The sequence below is a fragment of the Bombus pascuorum genome, chromosome 8 (assembly GCF_905332965.1).
Source record: "Bombus pascuorum chromosome 8, iyBomPasc1.1, whole genome shotgun sequence".
NCBI lineage: Eukaryota > Metazoa > Arthropoda > Insecta > Hymenoptera > Apidae > Bombus > Bombus pascuorum.
The window spans coordinates 9,530,321-9,544,830 of NC_083495.1; the positions used below are offsets into that span (position 1 = coordinate 9,530,321).

The 14,510-nt window shown below is 31.8% G+C and overlaps 1 protein-coding gene across 3 annotated transcripts in view; it reads left to right on the forward strand.

Annotated features, from left to right (window-relative positions):
* The window catches only part of LOC132910170 (protein timeless homolog), a 249,470-nt gene that overhangs the window by 216,888 nt on the left and 18,072 nt on the right, over positions 1 to 14,510 (forward strand). For all 3 annotated transcript variants that reach the window (XM_060965687.1, XM_060965685.1, XM_060965686.1), the window contains 4 exons: positions 11,160 to 11,234; positions 11,349 to 11,427; positions 11,782 to 11,980; positions 12,897 to 13,134. In XM_060965687.1, coding sequence (XP_060821670.1) covers positions 11,160 to 11,234; positions 11,349 to 11,427; positions 11,782 to 11,980; positions 12,897 to 13,134 — 591 coding nt within the window. The remainder of the gene's footprint in view (positions 1 to 11,159; positions 11,235 to 11,348; positions 11,428 to 11,781; positions 11,981 to 12,896; positions 13,135 to 14,510) is intronic.

Here is a 14,510-nt window from a genome sequence, read left to right on the forward strand (position 1 = left end):
GCGTGTTCGTCGTGCGGCCACGCGCGGCGAAAACCGACCATCCGATACCGTGCAAATTATTTCGGAGATTGCCTTTTTTAAATGCAATACATAGTGTGAATAAAAAAGAGAACAGCCTCAATACCTGCGTCCATGGTCGACGGTTATTATCTTCTCACAAATTACACCGGAGCGCTGCGCCAGAGTTTCCGTCTCGGCTACAATAAACCGAGTTACCCTTCATCCCTTCGCCTCTACCCCTCTTCAGCCCCTTTGCCAGCACAACCCCCTATCTATCTATTTCTGCCCCATCCCAGTGTCTCTTATTTTCAAGCGGGGGAACTTCTGATAGGCCGAGCTCCAGCCTATTTACTTAGCCACCATGTACGCTAGGCAACACTTATTACCCGAGTAACGCAATCGTATAATGCGCCACCCTCGTGTTCACGCTCGCGATACCGCCTAATTTAATGTTTCGGGAATCAAGATCACGAACGTAACAAGAGATCGGTATCAAGTACCGCGCAGAACACTCGAGTACCTTAATTATAATTTGTTGTCGTGGAACGTAGAATATTATCTATGCGTAGACTATGCTACAATTAATCTGTGAGATCGAAAGAAAAGATTAAGAAATTAAAAATTTTCTTAGTTGCAAGTAGATGATGATATACAGTTTTATCAGTCTGATGTGTTCAGTGCTTATATCTCGGATTTGAGTCGTCCTGTATTTTTATGATATGTGTATCAATTTATTTTGATGATGTTAATTCAAACGTATAATACATGTATATAAATTAAAAATCATGAAATTTTGGAAATTTCTTCGATGAAAATACCCTGTAAAGGGGATATGTTATGTACATTTATAGGATAGTAATACAGTGTAAATTTTATACAGGTTTCGAATATTTATAGATATAGATTTTCTACATACAAATCTACATAGAGACAGATTTGTACATGTAAAGTTTGTTTTTTTATTAGCATGCACTATTATTCAAAAATATCCTGGAGATTTGCTTATTTTTGATAAGATTTATTCTTACAGATAAATCGAACTGGAATAATTTTATTCTTCGAAATCATCATAGTTACCTGCGCATAATAGAATGTTACAGCAGTAATGTTTAGAATCTAAAAATTAAAACTAACAGTTGTAATTGTTAAACCATATGGAATTATTTTTATTAGTTGATAAAATCTTCATCTTCATTTCTGAGTATTTAACATCTAAATTATAATTTAGATTAAACAGATTCTTCCGAGCTGATAAACGACGTTAATATTGCTAATGTTTAATGCTATATTAAATATACATAGTAACGTATATTGCAAGTAATAATATTTATTATCATGCTGTATTTTATAGTAGCTAACATAAATTCATAAATTACCGATTCCTTAAAACGATTGTAGATAATATGTTTAATTCCTAACTCGTAATTCATTTGCGCTGTCATAAACGGTAGCATATCAGATCCACTCAATGGTAAACGCGTTAAGCTGCAATTACACGAACGTTGGCCAAACGGATGTTATGATGCATACGTCTATACAGGGTTGACGACAGGTGATATAGGATAGATGATAAACGATTGTCGAACTTGCGATGCGGGCGCTCTTCCATTCTATGTGTTCCTATGGGTCTAATAATGCAATCGTCGAATTGGGCAATTGTTCTTAGTGAAATTTGAGTATTGAATATCGCAATTTAAGTGGTACGGGATCTCCCAGCCATCATAGTACGATTGAAAAGAATGTTTCTACGTGAAAAAAATAATATTGAATATGGAATAAAATTTTTGAAGAAAATTCAGTACAATGTATCGAATTACGAGAAATTCTGCTCAATTTTGTCTCCAATACAATTTGAATCGAAAAAATTTTCATTGTTTGTTTCGTTGTTTGAATTTTCAATATGTAGGTAGATACAATTATCTTTATAAGTTTATGCAACAACATATGTTCAAAACTATAGAAATTAAATGAAGATTTAATCAAATATTTTAATAGAAATTTTGATAGACTTTGTTCGATAATAATTTATTGTTTGTACTGGATTTTCATTTATGGAACTGTCTATTTTTTCATGCACACTCTATATTCTTTATACGATCTGTTTTTCCACAATTTTTTCAGAAACCTATCTACCGTGTAAAAACAAAATTGTATGTACACTGTTTCTTATTTTGCAATCAAGTGTACAAACTATGGGACGCATATTGCACATCTATGTGTTTATCAGAAAAATTGTGTAAACCATTATAATTTTTCAGTGATATTCACACTTAAATTAACTAAATAAAGTAAATTGATTAAAGTAAAACACCTTGCGTAAAGATTAATAAATCGGTTGTTTTAGTATCTTATTCTAGAGTTGTCTCAACTGTCGGCAGTAGTACACACCAATATCAATTTGCCTGCAGTAAGATAATAAGGCTAATATCACTCAGCTCAAACGTAAGCGGCAAAACTTCCACTACTAAACTACTATACATTGTTATTGAGGTAATTACGACAAGAATGGTAGCAGAAACATCGCAAATTAATTCAGAGGATTGTGCACCATGGTTCTTAGAAACATAATAAACGACTATACACTGTCATGTTAAAGTTTCAAACTATCTACATATATTACTAGTCTTACAATATAAAGGAACTAAACAATTTATATAATAATATTAACATGATCATTTTCAAAATTCCTAATATATGCATTACAAAAATGTACTATAAAAAAAGAACAATGTGAGGATCGAAAGGTATATATTCTATAAAAATAACGTAACAGAGCAATTAAAAATTGATCTGAAATTCGAAAAACGTGTATTGAACTTTTATTTATGTTTATAAAATAAAATGTACTTAAAATGTTCAAATGTTCATTTGAAATTAAACTTAAGAATAGGCTATCTAACATTTCCTGTTATTTTTATACTACAGCAGTTATTGATATAATAGTTAAAATCGAATAAGAAATAGTAGTAATAAAGATGTTTACTCCATTTAATGATTTAGTAATTTTTATATACGATATTATTTAAATATGATATAAATATTTGTATGAAAATTTTCTAAATATTTGTATCAATAGAGCTCCCAAATTTACAATTAAATTAATATTTAAATCAGTATACATCTTTGTGTGTATCATGCAAATCGCATTGTTATTATCATATTGTTTTCCTCTAAAATGTACTATACATGTATTTCGAATAAAACTTCGCAACATGTTCCATTCATTTTCATGTATACATCAATAACAATTACACTCCTGTCCAACGTATTAAAATAAATTAAAAATTGAATAATTGCTGGTGTAATCGTTACCATTAATCACCGGCGGGCTCAGTCCATTTAATTTGAACAATAAATCTTCGGAAAATTATAGATTGTACTACATTATGTAACTACTGTCGCACGTTCGATAAATTAGTTTACTTTCTCGACTGCTGTATGCATTATGGAACATTTATTACGAAGTTGTGTGACTGTTACGTTTTAAGCATTTACATTCCCAGTAACAGCACTTTTATTATTCATTGAAACGTTCAATTTTAACTGTCGTACCATTACGACATTTCATGCTATCATTTTAAATATACTGCAGCGCAGAAAAAAACTTGTAGTATATAGTTTCAAAATAGTCGTGCATTACAGTATTTCACTACAGAAATTATCAGAATATTTGGAATTGATTATAGAATAGGTTCTCGTTATTTACTACTTATAGATAACCAAATAAATCTGACTAATTGGATCAGTTCTGAACACAATGCACAGTTACAGATTCAAGTTTAATAATTGAATTGGTTCTTATGTTTGTTCCAAAAGATGTATGGTGTGGGTACTTTGGTAAATTACCGTCGGTTCTATAGATATATGCTCCTCTCAGTTATTATGTCGAAGCGTATTTTCCGTGTTCCTAAAATTAATAAGAAATCTTTGTTGGTATATATATGTATATATGTATTTTATTGATCTTACTGTTCAGTTCAATTTAGAATATTTATTTTTCCTCCTGTCTTATAATTCATTTTGTTCTCGTCTTCCTGACAAAGCTCTTTTTACTGCGTATTACTTACATACACTGTGAGACTTGTAACGATTAATTCGGTGAAATTAACACGAATAAAATTTGTGTTTACACATATAAGCCAATCGATATCCGTATAACGGTATTTCTCTGTAAACGAGCTTCAATTTGTAGTCTGCTAAAGAAACACTTTGCAACAGTCTGGCTGGAAATTTCTGAGAAATTCATTGCAAAGAGTTCCTTTGTAGCGCGAAAATAAAATATTCTACAACTTATATTCATTAAATCGTTCTCATTCTTGTAATAGAGAGATTCCGCTAAAAATGTTACTGTTTAATTCAAAAAAAGAAAAACATGCGTTTTCACACAACAGTTATAATATACTTAGAATCGTTATTATTAAATACATATGACTTCATGAAACAAAAGGAAACCAGTTGTGAGTTTGTTCATAAAGCAATGATATGTCGAAATTCTGTTGTCATGGACGTGTTAGGAGCAACATTATAATCGCTTGTAAATCGCCTTTGTATAGTTGAAACACCTGTATACGCATACACACATACACACACCTGTGTACACGCAGGTGCACCATTATACGTCGCCATAGAATTGTAGAGTCGATCGATAAGCTTGTAACGAGACATAACCTGAGTTATCAGGAGACTTTGGCCATGCACCGTTGGTAATCGTTGATCCGAGAGAATCTACTACATACATGTACGTACATACATAAGTGGTTGATCTATCAGATGTGCCGGGCTTTGGTAACGTGATGCTACTACGTTCTACTACGCGCTTCCTTACCCTATAATCTAAAGTTTATACGAACATATTATATATTATAATATCTATATATCGTAAATCATATATATTATAGGATGTGATGTATTCTATATATATATATATATATATATATATATATATATATATATATATATATATAAATATTATATATTATAGCGTGATTTATAATTTTAAAATTTTTACTTTATTGTAATCGATTAATTCGATCATAAAATAGAGCAATTTGTAAGGCAATGATAGTACCTGATAAAGCGAACATTTCGAAAATCAGAAAATGAAGTTAGACGAATAACTAGAGTGCAAAACATGAATATTGCCAAAGATAGTCGCTTACCAATTATTTTTGTATACAGACATCTTTTCAAACAGCCTACTATCTAAGAAATACATGACAAATATACTAGCCAATAATAGAAAAAAGAGACAACCGCAAAAAATGTAAAAAATAGAAAACAATGTACCTATTTCTTATAATCTTTTATTCTGGTTTATTGCAAAGAGAGAGAGAAAGAGTAAAATAAGTATAATATTTAGCTGAAAAGCTTTTAAAGTTCGTCAGTTACAGCTAAGTATAGTTTTTGTTTTTTATTTCATAAAATGAAAATTATTTTCATGAAACACATTAATGGAGGAAGGAAACAAAAAGAATATCTTTGGGAATGTATGTAAAATATACATAAATTAATATAATGGGTATTCGAAGCGAGAAATGGATCAAACTACGATATATATGTAAACATACACATATATATCGCTATATATATATATATTGTTCCTAATATCTCAAAGAGCTTTGATAGAACATCGTCGAACGTGTTCAGTTTCGGAACTCTTGTATAGATATGCAATCCCTTGGTAACGTTCGAAACCCTTACAATTCTAGTATATCTATGAATTACATTACAACTCCCTTGTATCTAACAAGGTTATACTTTAGGATTAGATCAGGATTAGATTTAACTTAACAGAATCCGAGACGAATCCGCTGAATGTATACCAATAAATTTTAATTAACGGTCACGTCACACAGATACAACAACATCTGTATTTTAAGATGTATGTATATTTCCTGAAATTTAATTTAATCAACAAGTTGTTTACGAGAGTAACAAAGTGAATTTAATAATTTAAATAAGTAATATTTTTTACATAATTCTGTAAGAATTATACAAATTTGCGCGTAGATAATTTTATATATTTTTTAAAATGTCAAATTTTTATAACTTGTTGTTGGAACAATACAAGAGGAATAGGAATCGTATATGAATAGATACGATTAAAATACGAAGCAATTCGCAATCAGAAATGAATAACTGGCATAACGTCTCCGCTACAATAAAACTTTAATCCGATTTCGTGGCTGATGAATACGTTCGGCAGCTAACTATGAATCGAGGCGATAAATGTTTCAACCCTTTGACTCTCCGAGTCGACTTCGCTGGATGACATTTACACACAATGGTGGTTCTTATCGAAATTGTGCCTAACACGTTAGTTGGCATGTGAATATGATATTCCTTGTATATCATAATGCATTGTATAATGTACAGAATGTGCCAGATTTTTTTTCCATAAAGCTCATGAACGTTTTATTGAAAAATTATTGATATTGGATTGGTTTTTTATTCGATGAAACGTAGAAACAGATTGACGATATTTTGTTCGGTTTTAAACTACTACGCGTCCTTATAGAATATACATAGGATTAATACCCATGAGAAACTGAATTTATACTACATACATTACAAATTATTTTATCGATTTCCTTTAATTTCAACAAACGTATTACCAATTTTTTATATTCGTCTCTGATATGGGTGTATTAATCCTTGGCCGATAAACTTTTCCCTATAAATCCGTTAACGTGATATCGAAATATCAAATAATCGATTCTGTTTCTATCAATACATTGTTACGATTTCTGTTATCACCGTCACTTGTACACCTCTCATTTACATTTAGTGAATTTATCGCATTCTGTACACTCGCATGTTCTACATCTCTCATTCTCGCTTCTCGCGTTCTTGTATACTGCTTACACGAAGTACTTACAATATTGTGTATTGTCGACAGTAGCATTTGAATTCTCTTATGCAATTTATCAGAAATTAATCTATCTATGGCAACTGTCCTGTTGCACTCTGCGATGCTTTTCCTTCCGCTGATTATTTCATCGTGGCTACGAATTGCATCAAACACGCCCTGATTCCAGAAATGTATCTTGCTCCGATCTCGCATCTGATACCATTATTACGATTATATCATCGTTACTCGTGCTCCTTTTGTTTACAATCGTATGCAAAATTACATATAAGTACAATGAACAGTGCTAAGACTGTCTTCCCTGTGTAATTAATATTTTGAATGTCGCTAAAAAATGGATATTGTATACGATGATTGCTACATATTTTTAACAATATGAAAAAAAATCTAAAAGATATTATATCATCTATACCGTTCTCCGTAGTTAAAATTTCCTATCTAGAATGTTTCATTGTTCAAGAATATATAATTGGTAATAGAAAGTTAATTTAGTAATAAAATAATTTGACTAACGTATCAATTGAATCGTATTTCTTTGATCCGAAGATATTTTTCAACGTGTCGCCTCACATCGTTAATTTACGAACCGACTATCTCTGCGAAGCAGAATACGAAAGAGACGGGACATTATTAAATTCATCACGCGCAAGTGGCCAAACAAACGAGATTAATGCTTTATTCGATTGTAGGGAATGAATAAAGCATCAGCGCTGAAACGTGATCAATTTTTCGGAAATTCATAATTTTCCTGGTGTAATTTGTTTCCTTCGATGATCGGATTTATGATTTAAATCGATGAACCGATGACGAAATGACATACGAGCCAAGATACAGCTGTGGATTTATCCGTAGAAGAGATTCACGTTGATCTTTTCGTTTCACGAATAAATCCAGATTAATATTATCATCTCCTGATGTGCGTTTATGAGATGTAAAAATTTTAATGACGACGTCATTATCGCGTCATCAGAGTATATGAATTTTTCATCGGATGATATGTCGTTATTGATTCGTCAAATCGGTGTTCATTCTCACACAAAATATTATTGTTATTTTAATATAATGCACATTAAGGATACGTAGGTTGTTTTGCATACTTCATATATATTAATTTGCGCGAATTTTATGTTATATTAAAATTTAAACATGTATCTAAATATGTTTCCAATTTAATTCCTATTTTGAAATATTTTAATATCCATCAAATATACATATTTTCAAGCATTAACATTTTACAAAACCATTACACGTATTTGGATTAAATAATAATTGGTATATTGACAAAATGTCAGGTTAAATACATCTAATGTGATTAGAACTCATTGCACGAGTATAAATTTAATTTTTACCTAAAACTCGTAATATATAGTTTCACTATTCATAAATTTGTACAAAAAGATCGATGCAATATTTATACAATAGATCACGAAAGTATTTGGACACTAACCAACCTTTCTTACAATTATATGACGCAGATGAACGTATTATGGTAAATACAAAACTTTTTCGGATTTCGCTATTCTTATAATAGGACACGACTAACTCATGATTATGATAAAAATTTTGACCGATCTTGAAAACGTATTTATTTGCAAATTATTAGATATTTATTACAAGCATACCTCATAGTGATGTCAGAAATATTTAAATAATCATTCAGCCACAATATTTGTTATTAGTGAGATCATCTTCAGCATTAATCATATGTTTAAGATCATTATTCGTATGATATACCAATATTTTTTAGTAAATACTTATTTATATATTTTTCGATTGGTTTCAAACTTTACTAATATAGCCACGATAGTCGTGTCTCGTTTCGAGTTGATAAAGTTTCAAAATGTTTCGTATAACAGTTATAATATATTCATAACATTTTCCTATGGTAAATATTCAAATACTTTTGCAAATCGCTGTATACACAATATACGTATAATATAAACAAAAAGCATTTTTATTTTCGTTGTGTATTGCTGTGGTTGCCTCCTCGATGAATCACTGCCATCGTAAACGAGACTTTTCTAATTCTTCAAACCGAGGAAATATTTTTTAATTTAAGACAAAAACGTCGCCGCTTCTTTCACCTTCTTGTTTTATCCGGAACCGGTGTACCGAGTTCAGAAGACCGCGGAAGGGAACAATTAAAACTTTTGGTTAAAATAGCATAGTCGTCGACGTCACTTGGGCAAACTGAATTCTTCGGCTGGCGGGAAAAGTTTTCTTTGGCTAGAGAAACACAGCGCGTTTAAAACTTTACACGATAATTTAAAATACTTTTCGCGGTTACTTTTAAAGATCATTTAGGTCTAATATATTCGTATCGTGTACAATGTTTGCGTAGCATCTCACTCTTGGCAAATTTTTAGATTTCATTCAGATAATATGAGAGTTTACAAAATAAATACGAAGAACGTATGCAAAATATATATATATATATATATATATATATATATCTTGCCTATGGTATTGAAAAAATTGTTGAAATTATTCAATAGTTAAAAACTTCCTCTCGGCGTATTTAAAAATAAACAAAGTTCTAAAAATAAAAAAAATATTTTTATACCACTTTGCTGATAATCTTCTATAAAAACAAACATTCACATATATATACAAAGGGTTATTTATAACCTTTTTTCCTATATTTATGAGAAATTTAAAACAACACGCAAAAATATAGATAGATATAATATAATGTTCATAATATTTTAGTATTTGTAGTATAGTGAAATGTTCATCGTAACATTCAGTAGACGAAATAAATCTTGCCTGTGCCGTGCTCTTTAGTCATGTCCGTAAAAATATACATTTGCATAAATATTTGCAGTTTACTTATAGCATCTTGCAAATCTATGTGCCTGTAATATTTCCCCATTGCTCCTCTTTTATGAAGAAAACTATATACCCATCTTCGAAGCGGCAATACTTCAATCAACTGAAAGAAATGAAGCACAAAAATAGAAAAAGAATTTAAAAATTAGTGGTAGTCAAGCCTTATTCGCAATTCGAGGGGTTAACAGTGACATTGGAAGAGCCGAGCGAAATGTCGGCTGTCCTAACGTGACTTTCAGAAAGCGAGGAAAAAGGATACGGTCGCGAAGCCTTAGAAAATTTGCCCCGTAACGAAGCTTTGTGCCGATCCAATCGTCGGTTTCGCCGAGTGCAATTTTTCCCTGGCCACCGGAGCCTCGGCTGGCTCGGTTTGCCTCGCCCTCGCCTCGACAGACTCGTCGAAAATGTAATCGTCTTTCCACGGCCGCTTAATTCGCTGGTCGGGTTGTCCGCAACGTAGAGGAAAAAAAAGACAAGGTAACCCAAAACCTACGGGATCCGATTCGATCGGATTCCACGTTCCGACTTACGCGTGTGAATACTCTGGCTGTTTCGTTTTCCTGCGCTCTAGACGCTGTTTTCAGAATTTTTCGCGTAAATTAATCCAACCGTGACCGCTCCTATCTTTTTATTCCTTTCGCGTGGCTCGATTTTTTGAGCGATAGATTTTAGCGAACGATCCAGGTATCCCCACTTCCGGAGACCGAGTCACGACGTACGATTTGTACGGACCTCGGATGGCCTTCCAAAAAGCACTAGCCACCGACATCCATTGATTCTTCTACAGTCGAATTGAATAGAGTGCCAGCGTCCCGGTCGCGTCCTGGTCGGTCTGTATTCCAGGGAAGCATGCAATTGTTTGCGGGAATTTTCGTGTTCGCTCGACGAAGAACTAGTGAAATTTTGCACGTGTCGTTGGCATGTTTTTACGACAAGCTAGGAATGACAGAATGTACTTTTGCAGTTACTTCGGAACGTTCCACTAACTTCTCGTTCTCTGGTTTCATTTTGAAATTTCCTCCAACTTCTTTTCTAAATGTAATAAAATATTTTGAAAATGCCAATTTCTATGTTATGAAACTATAGTAAAATAATCGGTGTTAACAATCACATTTTTTACATGAAAACGATTTAAATATTACGAAACTACCTTGTTACCTAATTTGTATATATATTTATATGTATATGTATTTTTGTTACCATCTTGAAGATTTAAAAAATATTAATTGCCATCAGGTATTCTTACTATTTTCTAGAAAATCTTCTAGATTTATCATATACGTACATACATGTATTTAAAAGGTTTATATTCTTGATCTTTTTAATTATATTACATTAAAATAGTTCCCTGTAATAATCAAAATGGAAAATCTAGAAAAATTGGTTTATTATGTTTTCCTACCTTCAATATTGTCTGTAGAGCGATGTAGAGAATAAATTAATTTTATTTTCTGATTTTCAGTGGTCGAAGAAAATCCTGTTACGCAAAGTAAAACACACGAGGAGGGAAACGTTGATAGCCTTAATGAGGAGTCAGGTAATATAGCTTTTTAGATAGATAACAAAGAAGATATTGCTTACCACCTTTCTATAACGAAATTGCTTGTAATATTTGTAAATACGAACTATTGTATCAAGTATATTATTACAGAGGAAGATGAAGAGAACGCATCGCAAGCATATTCTTCAGTTATAGAAACTGACTTCAAATTTTCTGACTTCATCCACAGGTAAGACAATTAATAAATGAGACATTGACTATGAAAAAAATAAACCCAAATAACCGACAAATTGAGCAATTCATCAGTTCTTTTCTGATATTAAAATATATATGAAAATGTACAATATATTCAATCTAATAACTGCTTTCGTTATATTATCTCGATTTGACTTGGAAAATATGGATGCCTCCAAACTTTTACGTGTAATACAGTTAATTAGGATAAATTAATGCCATAAATTAATATTCAGAAAATGATATGACTTGCATTTAATCAACTTTTCCTCTCAATGCCTTAAATTTGATTTTGTAGCATATACTAAAAATTTTAGTTTTGATTTTTACATGTTATATTTTATTTCAGATTTGCCAATGTAAAAATCGTGAGAGCAATGTTGGTTCTGCTGCAGCAATTTGACAAAAATACAAACGAAGTGAATCATTACATTACCAAGATGCTTCATCGAATAGCCTGGGACTGCAAAATGCCAGGGCTCATATTCCAAGCGTCAATGTTCCGTGTTTTCCAAAGAATTCTCGAGTCTAAGTATTGCGGCCACAAGGTAATTATTTATATTCATATTTATTTTTCTTGGCTCTAAATTTCATTCTTTGAAAACATAATGTAACTTGTCTCATTCTATGACGTACGTCAAACTTTTTGATTTTTTTGCAAACTTTTTCTTTAAGATTCCTCATATACTAGTTCACTGAATAACAAATTGTAAAATTAATGGCTTGAGCATCTAATGTTATAGATGAAATACTCGTACAAATTATATATTTAAATGGTACAAGACCATGTACATATGAAAAATTAAATATTATCACTGCTACAAAAATATTTAAGTTTAAGATTGTGGGCGTAGTTAAAAAAGAACAGGAAACATTTTAATTCCCAACAAAAATTTTGTTTAACTGTCGTTACTCTTCCTACTCCCAAAATATACTATCTTTCATTTTTAATTATTATATCTTTGTAACTGCAACAATATGTCAACTTACATTCCTTCGTTCATCATACCAATAATTACTTGTAACAATCAACAACCAAATAAACTGGAGACCATCAAATACGGTTCTATATGAAAAGTAAAAGAATGTTTTATAAAATTCATAAACAATAGCTAGCCATATGAAACTTATTTGGTCAGATTTTCAACAAAAATTCGCTCAATGAAACTTTCAAGCATTAAATGCATATACGTATAAAAGCACATAGTATTTAGTATAAACTAAAGCACTTGGTCCCGCCCCTCCCAAACTTTTTATATTAAGATAACAATACAGTCCAAATCGTGATTGGAATTTCCAAACTATTCAACAAAGTTCCTATAATTTTCTATTGAATTCGCAGTACGAATGCAATTTTTCTCTTAACTTAAGGAATTTCATCGTCGAATTTACATGTCTGCCATGATCTAATAGCCACCGGAAGTATGCTTGTCTCGAGTCACGAAAGCTGAGTCCTCTTTGCAGGAACTCCAAAAGTTCGCAGTCTTCATAATCCGACGTTTCATCGAAGTCGCGCAAAAGAACCGAAAAGCGTATATGGAGCTGCTCTTCTGGAAGACCACTCGTGACGCGACCGAGGTCGTCGAGGGTTACAACGCGGAAACGGATAACAAGAAAGTTTCGCGTAGTCTCTGGACCGAAACCCAGGAGGACGAGTTACGCACTCTCTTTATGGAACATCAGACTAACAAGTATCCCCAAGGTACGTTGCTCGTCCTACCTTTTGCTAAATCCTATGATTTACGAGTCTTCTTTAACGCACAACTTTGCCGGATATTTTTGAATTTGCCAGGGCAGACGATTAGCTATATCCCGTTCTAGTTTGCTAGCGATTGAATAAAATATTCTATCAGGGAAAAGATCTCTCTGCTTTCAGGAAGCATTAATACATAATGTATGTACTTCAAAGAATGTTTATTGGACATTCTAAATGGAATACTTAATGAAGGGAATTCTAATGAATATATGTATCCGTACATTCTTTCATATCTTGCACTGGCTAAATTCACTATCTTTAAAGAAGTCAGCCAGGGAGTAATTAATAGGCAAAAACCGACCAAGTAGGTAAGAGTGTATGATTTAGAAATACGTGTACGGGTTACGTTATTAGACCGCAAATTTTCTTGCATTTATAGTGTATTTAAAATATGGATCACTATCTCGACAAAGCTTATTAATTAAATAATATATTACAATACAGATTTGTAGAATATTTTAACTCGTTAGCATAGATAAGGCGATATAATAACGATATATGTTCTATATATCCCTTCATTCAATATTGAAATTACTTAAAAGACTGCCTGTGTTGTTTCAACCAGGATGACATTATTTTAACACGAATGATCCTTGATACCGAAATTGGTAGATGCTAGAGAGAATTGTCGATAATATTAAATTACTGATAACAACGTCTTCATTTATCAGCTAACCTAATCACGTACCCCTGCGATGATCCAGTTATCCTTCCCTTCCTACAAATCAATTCAGGATAATATTGATTCGATATAAATAACACTGATATTCATAGTCCTGGAACATTTATTGAAATCCCCATGTACTATTGAAACGTGGTCCGGAAAATCAAATTTAATTAGTTGCGTCCGGAAATTGATTTTTATCAAATCACCTAACATATATTTTATCGTTGTATATATTCTTTAAGAAGAAAGATATTAGAAAACCATACAAAGTTTTGGATCGCTTACTTAGTAAAAAAGATGGAGGGTGACCTTGGACTTTGTAATGAAAAGTTAGGAAATGGATGTTGGAACCTCTATATATTTAAAATTAGTACGCGCAATGATAATCAAATATCATAATTATTAGTTTATATTTATTTCAATCGTTTTGACAATGCGATTCCTAACATAGTATCTTTCCTCCTTTATCCTCATATTTAATCTTATATACTGATTAGGAAATCCTATGAGCTTGAATCTTGAACGAAATCGATGAACTTTTACAGTATATGAAGATAAGTGCGGATTGTGGAAAGTTCTATAATCGAGGTATACATAGATGTTAATTGAACAAAAAAGAATGAAATATGTAAAAATAAGAAATAGCGAATTGTAT